The 21,301-nt window shown below is 45.2% G+C and overlaps 2 protein-coding genes across 7 annotated transcripts in view; one reads left to right on the top strand and one right to left on the bottom strand.

Annotated features, from left to right (window-relative positions):
- Positions 1 to 5,536, top strand: part of FEZ2 (fasciculation and elongation protein zeta 2) — a 41,142-nt gene extending 35,606 nt beyond the window's left edge. For both annotated transcript variants that reach the window (XR_003611430.1, XM_028117218.1), the window contains 2 exons: positions 2,238 to 2,303; positions 4,602 to 5,536. Coding sequence is in view for 1 of the 2 variants with exons in the window: in XM_028117218.1 (XP_027973019.1) it covers positions 2,238 to 2,303; positions 4,602 to 4,618 (83 nt within the window). In the remaining variant the exon portion in view is untranslated. The remainder of the gene's footprint in view (positions 1 to 2,237; positions 2,304 to 4,601) is intronic.
- A 1,222-nt stretch (positions 5,537 to 6,758) lies between these two features.
- The window catches only part of CRIM1 (cysteine rich transmembrane BMP regulator 1), a 186,254-nt gene continuing 171,711 nt past the window's right edge, over positions 6,759 to 21,301 (bottom strand). For 3 of the 5 annotated variants that reach the window (XM_088026387.1, XM_028117216.2, XM_028117214.2), the window contains 4 exons: positions 20,010 to 20,204; positions 13,427 to 13,549; positions 10,599 to 10,789; positions 6,759 to 9,250 (listed from right to left, as the gene is read on the bottom strand). In XM_088026387.1, the coding sequence (XP_087882513.1) occupies positions 9,074 to 9,250; positions 10,599 to 10,789; positions 13,427 to 13,549; positions 20,010 to 20,204 (686 nt within the window). In that variant the 3' untranslated portion in view covers positions 6,759 to 9,073. The remainder of the gene's footprint in view (positions 9,251 to 10,598; positions 10,790 to 13,426; positions 13,550 to 20,009; positions 20,205 to 21,301) is intronic. The other 2 variants (XM_028117212.2, XM_028117213.2) reach the window with 2 other exon arrangements.

Genomic DNA, 21,301 nt, shown 5'->3' with positions numbered 1-21,301 from the left:
TCAGCAAATATTAAAAAGGCCTATTCTGTGCCAGGCTGTGTTCTGGACATTGAGATACTTTAGTGAACAAAGCAGACAAAAATACTCCACCTTCAAGAGGCTTGCATTTTAAAATAATTTGTTAGACTTAAATATACATTCCATTGACTATCTCTTAGGAGAGCCATAAATGAGCCATGAATTCTGGTTCTATCCCTGTTATTTACAGTGATATCCTTGGATGTTACTTACTTTCTCATGGTCACAATGAAAAACAAGGATGAAAGTATTTGCTGTGTTTCCCTCATAGTAAATAAATTAACATCTGTTTGATTTGGGGTAAGTCAGTTACTCAGCTTTGTTTTCCTTGAAGGGACTGGATTTGCTGACCTGTTAGGTTTTTTCTAACTGTAAAGATTTGTAATAACTGCTGATTAAAGAGGGAGCCAAGTGAGAGGGAATCACAGGAATGGACACTGGTGACGAGAGCTCTTTTGGAATTTAGGGGTATGGAGGCATGGGTGGGATGAGCGCAAGGGAGGTGCCTGCCTGCTCCCTGAAGTTGTTATTCCTTCCTTTGGTGAACAATACTTTCAAAGCCTTTTATACCAAAATATGGATAAATCAAGTGATGCGAGCCAGGCTAAAATAGAGAATGAAGAGATTAACTGGGTGGCCAGCCCTCTGATTTTCCGGAGGAACTCATGACGATAGAGTGTCCAAGATCACACAGGGGAATGGTTAATTACAGGGCTGGGTCTCTTAGTTCCCAGTCCACTGTACTTTTTAATAATGCTAGCTTATGGCATGTGACTTTATGTAGAACTGGAAACAAATCTAAAACATCATGGGAAGCAGAAATACTGAACAGAGTAGCCCTTTCAGAAGGGGACATAAATATTGCCTTGGAAGCCAGGAATTACTGAAAAACCTCGGCTTCTCAGATCAAGGACAAACATACTTGGCCAAACCAAAGTCATCATAATTCCCACATCAAAATGTCTTCAGGCTGATTCTTAGATGATGTATTTGTAGGCGGCCACCATTTGGAATCTCTGGGTGAGTGAACATGTGTAGGGGGTGTGAATGAATGTCCAAGTTAGTATGAGTTTCACTTTGAAAGTAAGAAGTAGTTATCTCCTAAAAACCTGGGGGAGAACTGGAGCCTCTGTGGCCACCACCTGGGAGATGTTGGCCACAGGAGACATCCTGCAGAGAGGGGTAGCATTTCTGGTTATGTAGCCTTCTTCATAAAAGCTATTGGAAGCACATAGCAATAGTAGTAAGAATTAGAATAATATTGTGTTCATAAATACGGCTAATGCTTACATAGCCTATATTCTGTGCGGGGCACTATTCTAAGTCCTTCACATCTGAATTAGTAACTTGGTAATCACAACAAGCCTTTGAGACTGGTCTGATGATGGTTCTCATTTTACAAATGAGGAACTTGGTGCACCGGGCGGTTAAGGAACTAGCTCAAAGTCCCACGACGAGGAAGTGGGAAAGACAGGGTTTTGCACCATGTTGTTTTGTCCTATGTCTGGGGGAAAAGAGTGTGGCATTTTCCCCAGGATGCTCTGGGGAGAGTACTGTGCAAGTGTAGTGTTTATTCATGTGTTTATGTGTACCTGGGTGGCCTAGAGTTTTAACCACTCAAATAACTGATTTTTCTATTCATCTTTGCTTAGAGATAAAATTGTCAAAGATTTCCTTTAGGATGAGGCTAATTCGCCAAGGTTCCTCCATAGTCTAGAAGCAGGCAGCCTGGCAGGGTGCTACTCTGTGAAGTCTGTTCTTTGTTTTGGTCTTTTACCCATTTCCAAGAAGGCTGACAGACACGCTCCTTGGAGAGTGTAGCTCACTAGTCATTTATCGAAGACTTTCTCCAGCTTGTGAGATCTACCGACTGAGGCTATCCGCTCCCTGAGGCCTACGGAAGTGCTCACGACGGGACCTTGCTTTCCAGTATTTATGACGACAGACCTGAGGCTCTGTGTAAATAACCTGATTCCTCTTTCCTGATTCCACTGTTTGGAAGTTTTAAATCAGGGAGATGAGTCTCGGGCAACAGGAATGTTCTCACCTGAGTAAGGACTTAACTACAGTACGTTCTTGAGCATTTGTGGGTATATTTCCATATCCAGAAAATAATAATTTGCATGGATGGGTTGTACCATATTAATGCTACAGTGTAAATGAGATCTTCGATGGGAATTTGAAATTGTTGCCTTGTCTTTCTCGCCTTTATTTTTCAGTTCTTCGTGCCATGAAAGAGGACAGTGAAAAGGTCCCGAGCTTGTTAACTGATTATATACTGAAAGGTGAGTGTTAGGATGTGGTGCGTGCGATGGTTGGAAAGATTTGATGAGTCGATGAATGCATCGTCTTGCTAATAGATTAGAAAGTAATTCCCAGACGCACTTTAATCAATGTCATTTGTGCAGAGTGAGGATAGATGCATGGCTTACTTATGGCTACTCATGTTACGAATTATGGTACATAAAATTCAGCTCTTATTTGGGGTCTTGAGCTGGTGGAAATACGTTGCACAACTCAGCTGTAAGGATGGAGGCAGGCAGCGGGGGAAATATTATGGAGACATTCCCACAACTATATGAGTCTGAGGTGTTGACTGACACTGGGAGCGGTTGAGTAGGGTGGTCTCTGCCATCTTGGGGACGATGGAAAGGGAAGGACAGATAGTGAGGATGGATGAAAGAGAGAACAGTCAAATCAGTGAAGAGTCCCAAAGGGAATATGAGAAGGATTGTTGTAAGGGACAGGCAGGGGAGGGAGAAAAAGAGTGGATTTTCATCAACTAGGACAATGAAAAATGAGCCATAAATCTTAGCAAGATCAATATCACAGGTTGGGAACAGGGATGAGAAAAGGAAGGTCATTTGAGAAGTTAATGAGGTCACTTACTTTGCTGAGGGAAGATCAAAATTTGGATGATAAAGAGGGAACTGATGAACTTTTTAAAATGGTAGGCAAAACTAATACTAAACTAAAACTAATACTAATACAGGGAAATTATTTTCTATAAGGCAGCAGTTATCCAGGTGACGGATTTTCCAAGCATCACAAAATGCATCCTGTAGGGTATGATCCAATATTGAGAGCAATCCTCTTCTGGTAACATTTTCCTTTGGGTTCTCCCTCTCCTCCATCAGAGTTGCTGGCTGAACCATAGGAAGGTTGGGATTTCTGAGAGGTTAAGTAACTCAGACCATAGCTTTCTTTACCATAGCTTCATAAAGAGGAAACCTCAGGATGTACTGGGAGCTCCAAGTGAGTGGTACATTAAGTATCACCCGTAAGAGACTTGGAGTGGAGCCAGTCATTAGTAGGTTAGGGGGAGGGGGAGGGGTTTGAAAAGAATAAATTGAAATTTTAAGTAAGTTGTGTTCTTCTGATGGAGGGCTTTTTCTTCCTATTACATTCTGAATTTTCTTTTTTAATACCTGACACCTTTGTTTGCTTTTATGTTGTGCTAGCATTGGTATGAAAGCTGGATTGTTCTGAGGTTTGTTCTTACAGATGTGAAACAGGAATGAGATGAACATAAAGAACATGTCTTAATTTTTAATTATAGCAGGTCCCTAGGGTACTACCATGAGCGCCAGAAATAGAATGAGCTTCTGAAACATTCTCTGGCTATTTTATCATTTGACTGCATGGAAGAATTTTACGACCCAGAGAACAGAGTGCTCTGGGGGCAAATGCTGTTGAAGTTTTTCCTCTGAAAATCCAGGCCTGTAACTGAACCTATACCACGTGCCTTCGGGGAGCAGCACTTACCTAATTCTGTGCTCCATGCTCCAGCCTGTGAGCCAGGCTGGTCTGTACTGGAGCTGCGTCTCACGAGCTGCTTGTGTGCATGTGTTGTGCTTTGTCTCTGCTTTGTGAGGACTGGCTGGAAAAGAAGCTAGGGTTCAGACCCAGGTGGTGACTCTGTGGTCCGAGCACGTAAGTAGGCCTGTGTGTGTGACGCTCAGAGGTGTTCAGTCGCATGGGCACGTATGGACGGGGGTTATGCAGACGGGGTGACTGAAATGCTCTCTTCCACCCATCCTGGAAGTCCACAGCCAGTCAGCGATTCCTCTACCTTGGGGGTTGGTCCCCAGCCCACTAGAAGGTTCGCCTGGCAGGGGGTTCCTGCTCAAGGGAAAACTCTCCTCCTACTTTCTTGGTGGGACTTCCTCATGGTTGTGTAACAATAGAGACCATGGCTTGGCTGCTAAGTGTTCGTGTGTGTGTGTGTGTGTGTGTGTGTGTGTGTGTGTGTGTAGACTTGCACTCTCCTTTCACTTCCTGGGGAGCTTCTTGGCTGTGTTACAAGCCTGACGGTATAGGGCTAACGTTATGGGTTCTTATCTCTTAAGTGGTATCCTGAGACATGGCCTTTTGGTATCTCATTTCTGGGCAATTTTAATAAATGTGTCTTAGAACTTTTCACTGTTGGGTGTAGCCTTTCCAAACCTTTTTTAAAAAGTTGCTGCTGTAGATCCTTGTTCTCATGATTTAATTGTACGTTTTTCTATACATATGTATGTACATCTTGTGTAAATATATACAAAATCTACATTTCTATTTAAAAGTTTTTTTTCTTCCTCTAGTTCTGTGCCCGACATAGGGCAGCTTCGCGTCAGGAGCAGCTTTCTTTCGTGGACTACAAGTTAGATTTCGTACAGCATTGTTCTGAAAGCTGGCTACCATTCCCTTCCTGCCATTGGAAACTCAGCACACTTGAACTTGGGTTTGTGATTCAGTATTACTAGATCATGCTTTCACTAATTCTTTGTATTTTGAACCAAGAGAAGTATGGCACTGTTCTGAATTCTAGAGGTGTTTCGTGTTAAATACTAACAATTATGAGCTCTTCTCTCCAACTTTGTAGAGGAAGAGGGAAGTCATGTTTGTGCATGCGCAGTTATATTCTTCCTGAGCTGACAGCATGTCCAGTTGAGTTCTTACGGCCTTCTAGGTCTGAACTGCACTGAAGAACTAGATTAAAGCATTGAGAGATTTATACTGTAGCTATTCTTCGGTGGTGGCGAGGACCGACGCTGATCCTTCCAAGGGGACCGTCAGGGTAAATGTTACCTACCAGTGTTGTCCAGGGGGACTGACCGAAACGGAAACGCGGGCTGTTCTTGGAAGAAGTGGAAGCCGAATGTGCGCTCTCCCTGGTGGGGAGCGGGCTGATGCTGGAGGTTGCTGCGGGTTTCACCACTGTTCAGGTGTTAACCATTAAGTTGCCGTTCACTTTCAGAACTTTGTGTTGTTGAACTTGGGATGTCTATATGTCTGCGAAGTGTGCTTTACAAGGAGGTTGTGTCCCCTGAGGTGCTTTCGTGTCTGCGCAGCCGCGCCCCGCCCCCACTCCCCCGCCCCCACTCCCGGTCCATGTCCTTCGTGCGGGGGCGGGGCGTCCTCCCCAAGTGCTACTCCGGGGAGCAGCTACTCATCCATCCAGCACTGGTCCTGAAACACTTTTCTGCCAGTTCCAGTCAAGTCATTGCCATTTAATAAATGTTGGAAAAAAGGGTAATATATGTTGGAGAGATTTTTTTTTGAGTTTTTGTTGTATTTCTTAAGACTTTTCTTCCCTTGCAGTGCTAGATTCTTCCTTTTACGTTCTACATGTCGTCTGTCACTACCGTGTGTAAGCTGGTAAACCCTGATTAGCTTCATGATGGTCAGGAGGGGGGAGAGAGACTTTTCCAGGTTGCCCTGGGTTGCTGTGGAATGACAGAAGTCCTGCTCTTTCCCTGGGTCGGTGAGACATTCCTGACAGCTATGGCAGCTCCCTCCCTCAGACCATGGGAGTGTGGGAAGAGTTACAGAGGACCTGTCAGGGCTTTAAAATTCCACTTCAACATCTGTGAGCACACAGGCCCATCCCTATTCCTCATTCTACGGGGTAAGTGGCACGCCAGGGCTGCAAAGGCAGCGGCTCAGGTTGGAGCTGGAGACTGACTTGGCATCCCCGTGGTTACCTAGGGCTATGTGGAGCTTGAGCTAGTTTCTTGTTTTATCAGTGCGTTATTGGATAGTGACTATGTGGGACTTAACTCGCTCCTTGCTCTCGAACTGATGAAGATGCGTACTTAATACAATTAATAACTTCAACTAAATTGATCCAAATTTGTAAAAATTTTGCCTATACTAAGGAAATAGCACTTTAGAAGGCATACGAGAGAGTCAAAAGTCCTTGAGGATAGGTTTTTTGGGTAGAGATTCAACAGTGTTCTCTTTATAGTTCATTCTTAAGTTGATGCTTCTGGAGTGTATGAAAAAGTACTTTTTTTCCTTTCAACTCCCAGTCCCCTAATAATGAGATTTCTCTGATTTTGTCTGATAAACTTGCTTCCTCAGTGGTAAACTACCAGTGTTTCCCACCTTGGCCCTTCTCGCACACACGATGGATGGATTCTGATACCAGTGAGGAGAGGGTGAGCAGGTTTCTGGTTTGTGACTGACAACAGGCAGGTTTTAAAAGTCTCCCTAAGAGCAGCATCGAAGTGCCACCTACCCCGAGACAGGGTTTTGTACAAGGATTTGCAGGGTGGGGCCTGCCCTCTGAGAGCAGCCCTGGAGCTGCTGGGAGCAGGGGGCTGGAGGGTCAGACTGACAACCTTAACACACAAGGACTGTTAGTCCTTTCTGAGATTGAGATTCAAAGTATTGATCTGTTGCCAAGAACCCAGCTGCAAATAATTCCCTCATGGCTTCGTGGTTTGAGGAAAACAAAACAAACCGTAGAACCCCAGTGCACTCCAAGTGCCATATATCTATTTTATTCTTCAGGAAATTATATTTGTTTTTCTTTTACAAGAGCACAACAGGAACCAAAGTAAAAGAGTAATAGATACAGCACTCAGGATAAATCATATCTTTAAAATAATAATAAAAAAATTTACACCTTGTCCTATATCCTGTTAGTATTTTCATAATATGGCCATGATTGAAAAAAACAAAAAGCAAGCATTTACAATTTTTTTGATAGAGATTTTTTTTATGCCAGGAATGGATTAATTGTCGACAAAATTTTATACTAATCAGGCTGATGTAAATCTATTTTGGTAACATCGTATCATTAACAAATTTATTTTGGAAATAGATAAAAATATTGCCCCTTGATAATAAATCTTTTTTTTCCTTTGATGCAAACAGCTAAAACACCTTTTTCTTTTCCTTTTGATATTCTAAGACAAAAAAATGGTTAATCTTCAGATTAATAAATTAGGTCATTATAATAATAAATTAATTTTTTTTTAAAGTTCAGCAACCTCTGTCCAAGTATTTACAACAATACTTGAAAGTTCCTTTACAAAACAGAACACATTTTCTTTTCACATTAAGCATACTGGGTATCTGTGTCTTTCACAACAAGCATTTTAAAAAGAAAAATCAATGCACAAATGGGTAATTAGTATAAAAGTGCTAAGAGCTGTTTGAAAAGTTAACACTATAGTATACAGTCAGTTATATTTGAGGCAAACTACAACAAACTTCCAGCTTATTATGGACAATATTCCAGTAGTTGTTTCAAACAGTTGTTTGAAGAAAAAAAAAAAAAAATCCAGGAGCTGATTAGCGATGCAGATAAACTGCCATCAATGTTTCTGGCCAGTGAGCAAATTGAAAACCAACAGAGAGCATATCCAAATGAGGGAGAAGAGTTTAATAAAGGAATACCTTCTCCACAGCAGGTGTGATGCCGACTGCACAAGGCGTGTGCGTACACACCCTCACACCCTCACACACTCACCACACACATCTTTCTTCCCAATTAAACTGCAGGTAGAATGAAATTTTGTGTTCTTAAAAATTTGTAGGTGATCAAAAGCACTGATATGGAATGCCTGTTTGTCTTTGTTCTGGTTAAAATCTCATAAAAATACATTCAACAGGAAAACATAAATTGTATGTGTATAAATATATATGCATATATATATTATATACACACGCACACAAATACTTTTGTTTTTTTGAAGCATAAGATAGTTACATAAATATTCCTATAATTGCTAAAGTTTAAGGAGGCATATTTTTTTTTGAGCTTCAACAAAGGTGCTTGAGTAATATACAATTAAAATGAAGTAGTTTCTATTTTGTAGAATCAGTATAGAATAAGGAAAAAAAAAATCCCCAAACAGTCCTTTTTTAAAAAAGTTTCTTCTTAAGCTAGAGCTTCAACAAAAACTATGAACACCCAACAAGAGAACAAAGCCACGACAGACAATGAAGTACAGCCCCTGGGAATACCTGGTGTCCTCTGCCCTCTGCCTCCTTCCTGCCACGCGGTGGTAAGAGAAGCTCCAGTGCTCACGTCAAGAAATGACTTAGGTCTCGTTCACCTGCTGACTCTGCTAGGAACTGGCTGATTGGCTTGGAAGAAAACAAAAGCAGCAAAAAGTATAACTGTCTATCTCCTTAACACCCCGTGTCGGAGAAATGCCGCAGCGCCTCTCTCCTGCTTCCTCACTGCCCACCGCGGTGGGAGCGTACAGACCAGGACCTCGTGGCGGTAGCCCGGGGACGGCTAGCGCCAGGTGCTGGTGCGCTCGTCTGCAGTCCTAAGGTGGCTACGGCAGCTGGGTTGCAAGGCCTTTGTTTTCCCTGCTCACTTGGGCCTGAGCTTTGCAGCAACCAGTGCAGTCTTGAAGGAAAAAAAGCTCCTCTGGGCCACTCAACTGCTTTTATTTTAACAGGATTTCTCCCCCGTCCCCGAGCCCAGCTGACCAATTTGCCTTCCCAACACCACCCTCCCAGCCCATCTCCCCAACCAAACTCAACTGTCCCCGTCCCCAAGTATCTCTGCAGCTATATTACAAGCAAGTATGTCTTAGCGACTTTAAAAACTTTGGTTCTAAGAAAACACTTGGTCAGTTATCTTGAGGCAAGTGGGAATGCTTGTTCTGCACACTGCTGTAGACAGAGCCCATCCCGGTAAGTTCTTAGCGCTGTACATCAAGTCACAATCCAAAACGATCCACTAAGCAAGTGCACAAATTCTAGTTTACTTTTAAAAGCAGATTTAGTCGTTTTCTGTCTTTCAAAACCTCATCGACGTCGCCCTTCTTCACACTGTCTGGTAGAAATTATCTGCCTGTAGGTGGTTCTGTTTTTGCATGCTGTAGAAGCCACTGAATCTCGCATCCGGTTCGGCAATTCTTAGCATTCTCTGTGAGCTGTCCACGGGGACTCTGCTTCCTTTCTTGCAGTCCACAGACACCAGCTGATTATTTAAGGAAGAAGGCTATTTGATGAGAGGAGGAAAAACCACAAAGAATTAGCTATTTTATGTATCCTAAGTTAACAAATTTAGTCCCAACTCAAGTGAGGTGATAGCTTCGCAGGACACTGACAGGCAGACTGGACGTGGAGTCTACACCCTGTTCTAGCACCCGCGGTAGTTTCGTAAGGGATCCTGCCTGACAAACCATTTAGAAGTGAACTGTCAATAAATGATGTCAGATGGAGTGGATGAAGGAACTGAAAAAAGAGAACGGTGAAACCATGGAACTATTTTCAAATCCTTAACATGCAGGCTAGCACTTGTAAGGGTTGAAGGAGTGGGAGTCACCAGATAGGCAGATTTTAAGATAAACAGACAATGTTAAATCACAGAGCCAGCCCCTGTCTGTAGCCAGCCACTCCATGCACATTATGAACTGGTCTCTTTTCCCAGCTTTTCGCTGTGGGGACTGGGTCTTGCCCAGTCCCGTGTCCTGACCCCACAGGTGCCCAGCAGAGGTGGTGCCCAAAGTGTATTTCTTGAAAGAAAATCAGAGGCCGGATAAGCATCCAACAGAAATTTTATATGGAAGAGTTACCTCGGTGGTAAACTGAATTAAAATAATTATTCAAGCTGTTTTCAAATTCTTAAGGGTATATGATTTTTTTCTTAAAGAAAAAAGACTAAATGTAAAAAGTAGACTCAGGGTTGGAAAAAGTCATGACTCTTCCCTTTAATGAGAATGAATTTTCTTGGCTTTTAAAATAGGCTGATTTGACAACAAATACATAGTCTTCCTTTCTCAGTATGAAATGTGCCCCTCTCTGCCTGGTCTAGTGTTACTTTACAGTCTCTTCAGGATCTTCTGCCACCTGTCCCCCGGGTGCTTGCCCTGGATACGTCTCCCTGTCCTTTGGAGTTCTGTGTATGTTCAGGACGCTTGAGCGGTCTTATGGCTCTCACCCGAGTGCTGGCGCCCTCTTTCTAGGTTTCTTTCCCAATTCTAAGCTGATAGATCACTGAGAAATTCAGGTTTTCATTTCTAATATAAACAATGAATCCAGAAGTATTTTTTTTTTGAAAACTTGAAATCCAGGACATTGGCTGTGTGGAAGGTCAGGATTCATTAACCAGTGGATGATGGGTAATTCACCACTGACTGACTGCTCCATCCCCAGGCACGTGCTCTGTGCTGGATGTGCTCTGTAGTGGATGGCCGGCTACAGCTTGCTGTCCATTTGAGGCCGTGAAGACCAAAGCAAAATTTTCACTGGCAAATATAAAAGACATCAAGCAATTTAAGGAAATGTGAGCACGCAAGCTTTCCTAGTTCAGTCACTCAAGAGACAAACTTTTTCAGGACAAATACCTTAGTTGGTGTTCGATACCAGCAAAGCAGTGGTATCCACTGTTTCTTCTGATTGATGAATAGGAATGCTATTATAATGGAGAGGCCGATTATTATGGGAACCACAACCGAGGCAATGGAGTCCAGTGAAGAATCTTCGCCCGGATGCAGCCTGTTGTTATCTCTGTAATCTACCTGTAGGTGACCCATGTCTAGGAGAAAAACAGTTAACAAGCATTTATTACCTAAACAAGAATTTTTAAGGATTATTTTAGTTACACTGCAAATGCAAATCAATGACTTGGTTTTATTTCTTCCCAATGCTTTCAGGCTAAACGATTCAAATGTAAAGATCCAGAGAGCTCTTACGGAGAGGGCAGAGCTCTTAGGGATGGATGTGAGAGAGGAAGTATTAGGGTGAGCAGGTTAACAACTGGGCAGGATGAAGCTGGTTCTTGCTTCATCCTTATAAACTTGACTGAACTATTACTGAAAGTATTTTGATTAACATTAACCTATATGGTCTTCTCTAAGATTCGGAAGCAGAAACATTAACTTAGCTCCCCGCTTACCAGCAAATAGACTAGAACAAAGTCTCTTCTTGGACTTACCATATTAACAGCCAAGACTAATTACTAATGTAACAGTAAAAACTATGCCAGCATCAAGAGTCTGGTCTTTTGGTTGATATTCTGGTTTACTGAGCTCTAAGCAAAAATGTCTCCCTCTTCATAAAATTGCTGAAAACTCACTAGGCCTAATAGATCATTTTCCTGCCTTAGTTAATATACTGCACAGGAGACAACATTTTTGTTCTTATGAATGCAGGTCTTTCTGTTCCTTTAAATCATCATTCTTGCCATAAATATTGCAGAGATCACTAGGTTAGTTAACTCTATGTCAATCAGGAGCACTCCCTGGAAGTTCCCTTACTTTTATTTTCTTTCAAATAAACTACTGTGTTCAGATTGTCTAAATGCATCAAAAACCAAGTTAGTGAAAGATGCAGGAATTACACAATCAAAAAGAGTTGTTCTTAAACTGTTCTGGAAACTCAGCTCATCATAGCACAGCTTTGTGATATTAAGACTGTCTACAGTTTAAAAATCAGATTTTTATTAATATGCTTCTTCCTCTGTGTGTGTGTGTGGGGGGGCCTTGGGGGGATGGGAAGAAGAGGACCTTCCTAGTCATTCTACCCAGTGCAGATGGTCATACTTTACAGGAAGTTGAAAAAAACATATTTATCAGCATCAAGACAAATACCAAAGGTCAAAATAACATCTTACTGATGAATTCAGGTTTTAAAAACACAATGAATAAAGGAATGAATTTTTGCCTTACCACATTCCAAATGATATAGCAAATGGTTTTAGGAATGTATGTCATACAAGGAAATTGAAAAGTTAAGGGAAATTTAGTGAAAGGAAAAGGAAGCTTCAAGTCTATTTATAAAATTCAGTCCAGTGCTTAAGTTCTGTTTTGATGCAAAAAGGCCATAAAATCGAGCTTTGGGCTTCCTAGCAGCAAAAGCAAAAGAGGAAACAAGTACCATCAACAAGATTACAGTGTCATCAACATTAAAAAATAACCTTGCTGGGCGCCTGGGTGGCTCAGTCCTTAAGCGTCTGCCTTCGGCTCAGGTCATTGTCCCAGGGTCCTGGGATCGAGCCCTGCGTCGGGCTCCCTGCTCCATGGGGGGCCTGCTTCTCCCTCTCCCACTCCCCCTGCTTGTGTTCCCTCTCTCGCTGTCTCTGTCAAATAAATAAAATCTTAAAAAAAAAAAATCTTGCTTAGGAGAAGTACAAATTTTCCTGCTACTGACACATGAAGAAATATCCTCCTCAGGGACTTTGTAACAGAGGTGCTAAGTAATGCACAGGTCCTCAATATATTGCAGTAAATAAGGCTGTTCTAATGACCAAAGCCAGCATCTAGAACAGTGTGTGGCACAGAGTAGGCCCTAATATTTCTTGACTGAATGAATTTAAACGTAATGATAAAGCACAATTCAGTCACAGCAGTTATGTAAGTAGCCAAAACGCTGGGTCCAGGAGTTTGGCTCTCTGGTTATCTGGCTTGATCTAAAGAAGCATAACCTGCAGACTATCTAGAGTAACAACAGACCATTCATCTCTCAAGCAACGAATACTGCTTCTCCCAAAAGATATAAAAATTGCATAGTGGTGATTTTGAGAATGTCCTTGGAGTAGACAGGAGGCGGTGTTGAGTCATGGCTAAGAGGAAGTTTATACTCTTGATCAAGGGGTCTACTTTTAAAGAGAGGGCAATATTGACAGGAACCCTGCCTTGCTTTATCACTTAACTACTGAGAGACAGAATAATGTGTCTGTTACACACAACTGAAAGGGACAGAGCTGGGGGAAAAAAGGAATAAACCTGATGAGTGGAAAAATCAGCACATGTAATAAGCTGAACTCTCATGGAGTAAGAACAACCTAGAAGCAGAGGGTAACCTAATGCACAATTGCTTAGTCCAGAATCCACAGGGACTGAATAATGTATTCTTCTGCTTACATACGTACAAATAGGAGAGCTGGCTTAGAAATTCCAGATACCAGAATCTTAGGACAAAGAACATCTTTCTTTCTATCATCACTAAGTCTCGGAGCATGTGGGGCCAGAAGGAGGCATATTATCCAGTTACCTGCAGACTTATTTTATCATTCTGGGTTAAATATCTTACAGCCAAGCAGGTCTTCCCTGGAGTCCTTATTTGAACTTACGTGGGCTTGCCATTTAAAAAGATACCCAAAGGAAGTTAAAATAAAAAGAAAAAGTAGACCACATGTAAGATTACAGAGCTCTCAGTCGACTTTAGCACTTACCTCTGGGGAGATGGATGATGTCATTTTCACTGGGTGTCGGCCACAAGGGAACCTCTAGGTCAATCTCTCCACGGTGATTCGTTTTCTCAATGGGTATATTGGTTGGTTCTGGGACATACATTTCTAAAAGAAAGGGACATTTTTCATAAGAGATGATGGAGGAGCTACTTACTCTTGACTTTTGTTTCCTCAATCCAAATGGATGGTGCATTCAATTCAGTACAATACGTCCTGGGACACGAAAGATCCAGTTTCTGCATTTATATCACCTACTGCTAGAGAGTCACTACCTTTGCAAGCACGGGAAACAGGTCTTATGACCATGTAAAAAAGGGAGAGAAAGTTTTCTCCCGTACCAGGGTCAGAAGCTCTGCTTTTTCATGTCAAATGGTGTTGGCCATGCAGTTTTGTGCAAGCTGATAGGGACTGGCTGAACTGGATTTCTTTTACTTTCCATCAGCTAAATACTATACCTTAATAACGGTTTCTCTTTAATCCATGAATGTTGAATCATTTATATATAATATATCCCAGGAAGTAAAAAAGTAAAAGCATCTTTCACTCTTCATGACATTTCTTAGGCATTTCCCCTCCAGTCACTTCCCCTAAATGGGAACAGAATGTAGGCAGACCTGACGAGATGTGGCCTGGCTCAAGTATAAAATGTCTGCTTTGTTACCACTGGAACCCTGTAGACTAAAAGATGATCTTCAGTAAATACAGTTCCATTATCTAACTTGAGCATGTAGGCACTCTGATCAATAAGATGCTACAACATGAAACCAGACCCTCTAAGAAGAACAATATTCTTTGTCCCAAATATCAGGGTTTTTTCCCTTTTTTTCTTTTTAAAGCTAAGTTCTAAAAGGGACCAGTTTAAAAAGTTCAGAGTTTTCTTTGGCTCAGAACAAATATATTTAATATATCCTTTCCTCATCTGGTTAACATTTTGAATAAATAGTTTTTGAGAACCCCTATTTTCAAAAGGTGACACAAAAGTCTGCATCAACCATATAGCTCCTTTTGGCCAGATCCTGCCATATTATTAAACTCATTTTTATAAGGTTACTCAACATTGGTAATACTAAATATTCACTAGTAGCCCAACTGAATATATAAAGTACAAGTTATAATAGAACTAACAATCCCCTGCTCACAGTGACTGCTGTCTATCCTGTAGTTACCTGCCTTTCAAGAAGTAAACCATAAGATGAAGTAGAGAGAAGGGGAAATGACAGGGAAGAGAGTGTTTGCTCTGCTTCCGCTGTGTGTTAACGGAGTTCTTGCCTGGGAAGGAAGTCAGAGAGGTTAAGTGAATTGCCCAAGATGATGTGTCCAGGAACTGGTAAAGCTGGGATTCAAATCCGGTTCTGTGACGCCACGGCCTGGGTCTTCTGGTGCCCCAGGAATAAAGTTATTTTGGCCTTTGTCCCCGAGTCTTCTGCTTTCTTTCTTAAATACAGCTGACCTTGAACAACACGGGTCTGAACTGCATGGGTCTACTTATAAGTGGGCTTTATCAGTACAGTACTGTAATTGTACTTTTCCTTATGATTTTCTTACTATTCTCTTTTCTCTAGCTTACTCTGTTGTAAGAATATAACACATATAACATACAAAGTATGTGTTAATCGACTCTCTATGATATTGGTAAGGCTCCTGGTCAACAGGAGGCTATTAGTAGTTAAGTTTTGGGGGAGTCAAAAGTTATATAGGGACTTTCGAGTGCTCAGGGTTTGGCACCTCAGACAAGGCAAGGCCTAGACACTTATAGTTTCAAAAAGATACCCAAAACCTCTAGAATTAAAAAGAGAATTTACTGACAGTGTTATTTATGGAAGCAGGGGCCGGTGGAGTGAAACCAATGACTGTCAAACTTTCCTGTCCTCTCTCAATCACCTGAAGGGCTTATAAAATGTGCTGATTCTCACAGGTCATGATTCTGTAGGCCCACGGTGGGTGATTCTGGGGTGGGTGTGTAGGGCATGGTGTTTAGTTCACCCACGGAGAAACCCTGATTATGTGATACGAATTTCCTGAAAGAGTCTGGAAAGAAAAGTGACCTTGACATTTAGGTGACATCTTTCAATGCCACAGCACCTCTGAGCGCCTCCCCTAAGGGTCCACACAGCACCGAACCTTTGCGTCACAACAGGGCCTTCCCCCCCCCCCCCCCCCCGCCCCCCGGGTGTCAGGGAGCTCAGCAGAAAAGGCCAAAGTGAGATCTATTCACCAGACCTAGCTGTGTGGACGGCTAAGCAGCCAAAGCCCCCACAGAGGTCCCCAGAGCTGGGACTGGTTCTGCTTCACCTCAGGGCCTTCCTGGGTGAGAGCAGCAGAGAAGCAGGCTTGAAATCCTCGCACCGCCTATCTGCACATGGTAGATTGCAAGGGAAACCCCACACACAGCAGACCGGACAGGGGGGTCCTCCCCCAGGTGCTTAGGAAGGCTCTGCTTGGCAGCAGTGGGGAAGGTAGAAGGGTGTGCCCTGGGTCAGGAAGGAGGTCCCACATGGGGATTAATTATATCACCCCTGTCCACAAATACTTCCTGAGCGCGTCACTGGCCCACGTTTTGGGGAGGCAGCCATGAGCAAGACCAGTCTGCCCTTGTGGGCCCCTCCCCACTGAGTGGCTCACAGCCTTCCCTGGGTACGGGTCTGCTCCACTGAACTCAGTACGGCTCGGACTGAAGTCCACCTACATCTCCTTCTTCATCACAAAATACTCAGAGCTCTAGTTTGGAGCCTTCACACCCAAGGGTCATTTCCCTTTAATGTGAACTTACAAGGGATGCTGTCTCTGAGCAGTTTTGCCAAAAAGGATACATCTTTTGGCAAAAAAAAAAAAAAAAAAAGATTTGGACAAACAAAAAGTGTGGGAGCTACGCTCTTTCCATGCCTAGACCCAGGGCCTCCACGGCCAAGGCCTGCGTCTGACCCCAGCTCTCACATACAGCCCTTCTGCCATTTACTGTCACAGCCCTTCACAGCTGGTTGGCATTGCAGACACAAAACTACATCTGGCCAGGCCACGTGGATCACGGGCATGTGGTCATAGTGAAGACTTACTCCTGTGGTCAAATACGTTTGGAACTTCAGAGGCACCCCCAAGACCCCTTACTGGGGAAATATTTTACTTTCAGAGGCACCTGGACAGTTGTAAGAGCCACCTTACCTGAAATGTCCTCTCCTGGAATATGGGGGGGGGCGGGCAGGATGCTTGGGGTTCACAAGCTGAGGCACCATTTTTGGGGAGATGGAACCTGCAGTCAACTTAGGACCAGAATGCCCAAGTCTGCCAACTAGTGGCGTGACCTCGGAGAATCCACTTAACTTCCCCGAGCCTCGGTTTCTTCTGTAAAATGGGACAAGTACGAACCAGCTCACAGGTTTTGTCCTCATATCCTAAGACAGCAGAGGGGAAAGTGCTTTGTAAAGGGTGAGGCTAGCCAGACCGGCAGTCAGTATGTACAGGGGGCAACGCGAGGTAGCAGGAACTATCGAGATGAGAAATGGAAGCCTGGCACTTCAGTGAAGATCCCGGACTAAGATCACACAGTGAGCCAGTGAGAACAGGGCAGGAACCCACCTTCTTTGGAAGGACACAATCAAATGCAAGGTGGCAAAGCATGACTGATTGCAAAGTTTGCTTAGAGAGAACATGGAGAAATGATTCATTAATAGTACATCAGATGCAGAAAGGAGAGTTACAGAAATTAAATTTCAATCCAATAGTAAATCCTAACTGAGAAGTCCCTGGAGAAATCTTTCATAATGAACAAGGATGGTATATATGCACTCTCTTGTTTCTTAAAGTCACAAACCAAGGACAGTGTCTCTTGACCTCTATTCCTAGGACTGTCACCTGGATTTGGGGGCCTTGTTGTCACACACCTGGGACATCTGCCATGTGAGTTACGGCTGTCCTGGCCTCTGGTCTCCCCCTGCTTTGGTCCCTCCTACACATCACCTATTAATCCTCCCAAAGCACCTATGTGACCATGTCCTTCACCCGCTCAAACATGAGCCTCCCCACCCGAACAAAGGATGGCGTCCACGCTCTTCATTTCACTCCAGTAGAGAGAGCCCACCTGTCCTGCAAGGTCAGGCTCAAATCCTGGGGAAACCTGCAAGACCACTCCCCCTGACAGCAGTCTCACTTGTGAACCGTGTAACAGGGCTGATAACCAGCATCTCCAATTCACCCTCCCCTTCCCTTCTGAAGCCACCCTCCTTAGACTTTGCCTCCACACCACTGTGCCGCAACGGCTCTGGTCAGGGCGATGAGGACAAGGCTAAACGACAACGATCAGTTTCTGCATCTCCTGCGAGGGCCTGACGGCGCCCCCACCCCCGGCCCAGGTCCTCCTGGCTGCTGGGACACAGCTCACGGGCTCCCCCCACGTCACTGTGGCTCCTTCTCTGTTTCCTCTGCCAGGCCCTCCTCCCCTGCCTGGTCTCACAAAGTTGGAGGGTCTCTGGGCTCAGTCATGGCAGCCCTTCTCCACCACACTCACTCCCTGGGGGATCTCGTTACCCAATCCCAAGGCTTACAAACCACTAAATCCTACTGATTGTTCCCTCACAACAGAATCCAAGCCCGGCCACTCCTCCTGCCTCCAGAGTCACGACTGGTGGCCACCTACATTACTGGGAAAGCCTCCGACTACTCTTTGCCTCCACATCCCAGGGTCTATGCTCAACCCAGCAACAGAGACATCCCGTGAAAGGGGAAGTCACACAGCTTGCCTCCTTGGCTTAAGGCCCTCCGATGTTTCTCTCCCACTCAGTAAAATCCTGCCCCCCGCTGAGAGACCACAGGTTTCAGCTCCTGGTGGCCTCTCCACTCGCCTGACCCTCCTGCTCCCAGGGCCCATCCACACAGGTCTCCGGGCTGTCTTTCAACAGGCACCGTGCGTTCCCAGCCCAGGGCTCTGCCCTGTCTATACCCAGAGGGTTCTGCCTCTTCCCTGGGAGTCCTCTGTTCTTCTGGGTCTCCTAAACGTCATCTGTTCAAACAAAAACACAGGCCCCTTCTCCTTTGCCCCGACTGGCTACGCTTTGCGCCATAGTCCTTGGCCTCACCCTGGGTGCTGTCTCTTTCTCATTTCTTGTTTGCTACCTGTCCCTCCCCATGAAAACGTGAGCTCCGTGTGGACGGTGCTCTGTTGAATTTTCTGCGGTCCCCCCAGTGCCTCGGAGAGGCTGGTGCACAGTGGGCACTAAGCGAGTCTCTGCTTAGTACAAAAGGTTAAGTCTCACCATTTGTACCTCAGAAGCATCTTACTGGGAAGTTGGGTACGGAGCTTGTGAGACAGGTGGTGTGGAGCAGACAAACCAGCTCCCGTGAGAAATACATGGTTTTCCTTGTTCTTTGCATGACCCTCAGGGATTTCATTTTCCACTGGGTGCAGACGGAGTGATAAACCAGCAGAGAGAACCTGACTCTCCATCTATGCCTTATACGAGGCCCACGAGACAAGCAGGAAGAGCACCCAAGTGAAGGCTCTGAAAAGGGCTCAGCCTCCTAAGCGGGCAGAACATCCCAGCCTTTACAGGGTCTCGAGAAGTGGACATTTTCAGCAAAAGGTCAATGAGTGCAGACAATGCAACGCTTGGGGCTTAACTGACTGTCCCATTTACGGCCACACGGTATATAGATGCATGGCTGGCAGGACCCCGAGCTTCCTGCATTGCATGGAACAAGATTCTCTAACATAATGCAGCAAGGTGAAGATGGAAAGGATCCTGACTCACTCCTAGAGTGCAGGCGCTCTGCGGTCTGGACTGCCGGTGGAGTCTGTGTGTTTAGGGCCGGGGGTCTGGAATGCGGCCCAGGCTGTGCTGCGGAGGGCTCAGGCCCTGCATTTCTGGGACGAGGGGCAGAGGAACTAGGGCATGAGACATAGGGAAGGAAGGGGAAGGCCTGGGGCGGGATGGGGGGGAGATCTGGGCAGCAGTCGGGGGGGTGCTGAGGTTTGAGACTTGGAGGTGGGCTGCTGAGCGGACATGAAGGGCGGATGTGGGGGGGAGGCTCAGGCGTGGGGTTCCACGGCTGCCGGCTGGGGTCTCCATAGGAAGAGATGGCGTTGGCCAGAGGGCTTGGGGGCAGGCAGCCCGGGACAACCTGGGTACTGCTGGGACTGATGAATTGAACAAGACTGAACAGAGCCGTATTCTTTAAACACAGCTGTTCCATTCTGGCTCTGGTGTACAGTCACCTTGTGATGGCTGTGAAGCGGTCCCCTACCGTGTCCGATCTCGGGCTAGTCCAGCACGCACGACACCGTGCCACCCAGACAGCACTGGTATGGTCAAGAGTCCGGTACAGCCCTCAGGCTTGTGCTGCCACTAGTATTTAGAGAACACAAATGGGAAGAAGCAGAGCAATTCTAGCAGGGATCCACAATCAGGCACTCACCCTGATGTCACTCTCTCAAGTTATCCCCGCACCCCCGCCCCCCATCTCTTCACGGGGAGACCCCAGCTGGGCCCACACACTGCTTGGGCCCTGCGAGCCTGCGGAACCGGCTTGGAGCTGCTCCGGCTTCATGCGCCATCCGCGCCGCCGGCTGGGGTACCTGGGCACATCGGGCAGCAGCTTCCTTCCACGTTGATGGGCTCGACGCAGGGCAGAGGGGGGCAGCTGACGGTGGAGCAGAGCGTCTGGCCCTGTAGGCAGTAGCAGTGCGTGCAGCTGTCTATGTCCCACCGCTCCTCGTCGGCGTACGCCTTCCCGCTGAAGCGGCACACCGCCTTCCTCGGGGTCGTGTCTTCTAGGGGACAGAACAGCACAGGGTGGAGTCGCGGGACGGGACCAAGGGCCGTGGAGACGAACACTGGGCAGGGACGGGTACGGCCAGGGGGAACTGGGACCCACTGGGCAAGTGTCACTAGACCGTCACTGCAAAAAACGCAAATTCGTTCACACTGGGTGGCCGGGGAACACACGACACGAGAAAAACCCAAATACAAAGAGGTAGAGACACGTTCAGAGGTTTTACGTGGAAGGGGATAAAAAGTCCAGCTGAGTATATTTACAGAGACATTTCATGAAATTCCTACTTTCAGTTAATCTTTTTGTAAGTGATTCAGGGGAGTAGTCAGGAACGACTGTGGCGCGTCACTGGGAACAAGGGGGCATCAGCGGCGACACAACCACTTCCTTCATTCTCCAGTGATGGGGGGTGTGTTTCCCTCTAGTCAACAAAGGCATTTCTACTTTAGAAACAACCTCACTTCAGTTCAATCCATTTTTCCAGCCAACTATGGTTTTTCACTATATATATACATATTTTTTGACTATATATATATATATATATTTTTTTTTTTTTTTAAGATTTTATTTTAGAGACAAACTGAGAGTGCAAGTGGGAGGAGGCAGGCAGAGAAGGAGAGACTCTGAAACAGATTTTGTGCTGAGCGCGGAGCCTGACACTGAGCAGGGCTTGATCTCAGACCAAGAGATCATGACCTGGGCCGAATCCAAGAGCTGGACTCTTAACCGACTGAGCCACCCAGGTGCGCCTGACAATAATATATTTTTAAGAGTTATTGCTGTAAGAATTTACAGTTTAAAACCCTCTGCTCTTCTTTCTTCTCCAGTCTCTCTTGCCATCCTCGTTTCCTCCCTCCCCCAACTTTTTTCTAGAAAGTTTCTTTCTTCTCTTGGACTCAATGCTGCCTCCTGGTTTTACCTGAACTTACTTATGAGTGGTCACATTTTACAGCCAGTCCTTCACCCCAGAGCTCAAGAATGGTGGCTCAAAGAGAGGCCACAGTGCCCCACAGAGATGGGGATGACCAACGGGGAAACGGGGGTCATCACTCCCTCGTCACTGGACAGGCCAATACCTGGATGACTCCTACCAAC

The sequence above is a fragment of the Eumetopias jubatus genome, unplaced genomic scaffold (genome assembly GCF_037043125.1).
Source record: "Eumetopias jubatus isolate StellerSeaLion01/CBP00866 unplaced genomic scaffold, mEumJub1_p1.0 scaffold_9, whole genome shotgun sequence".
Classification (NCBI taxonomy): domain Eukaryota; kingdom Metazoa; phylum Chordata; class Mammalia; order Carnivora; family Otariidae; genus Eumetopias; species Eumetopias jubatus.
The sequence above is the reverse complement of the archived record's forward strand: the minus strand, read 5'-3'. Positions and strand labels throughout refer to the sequence as shown.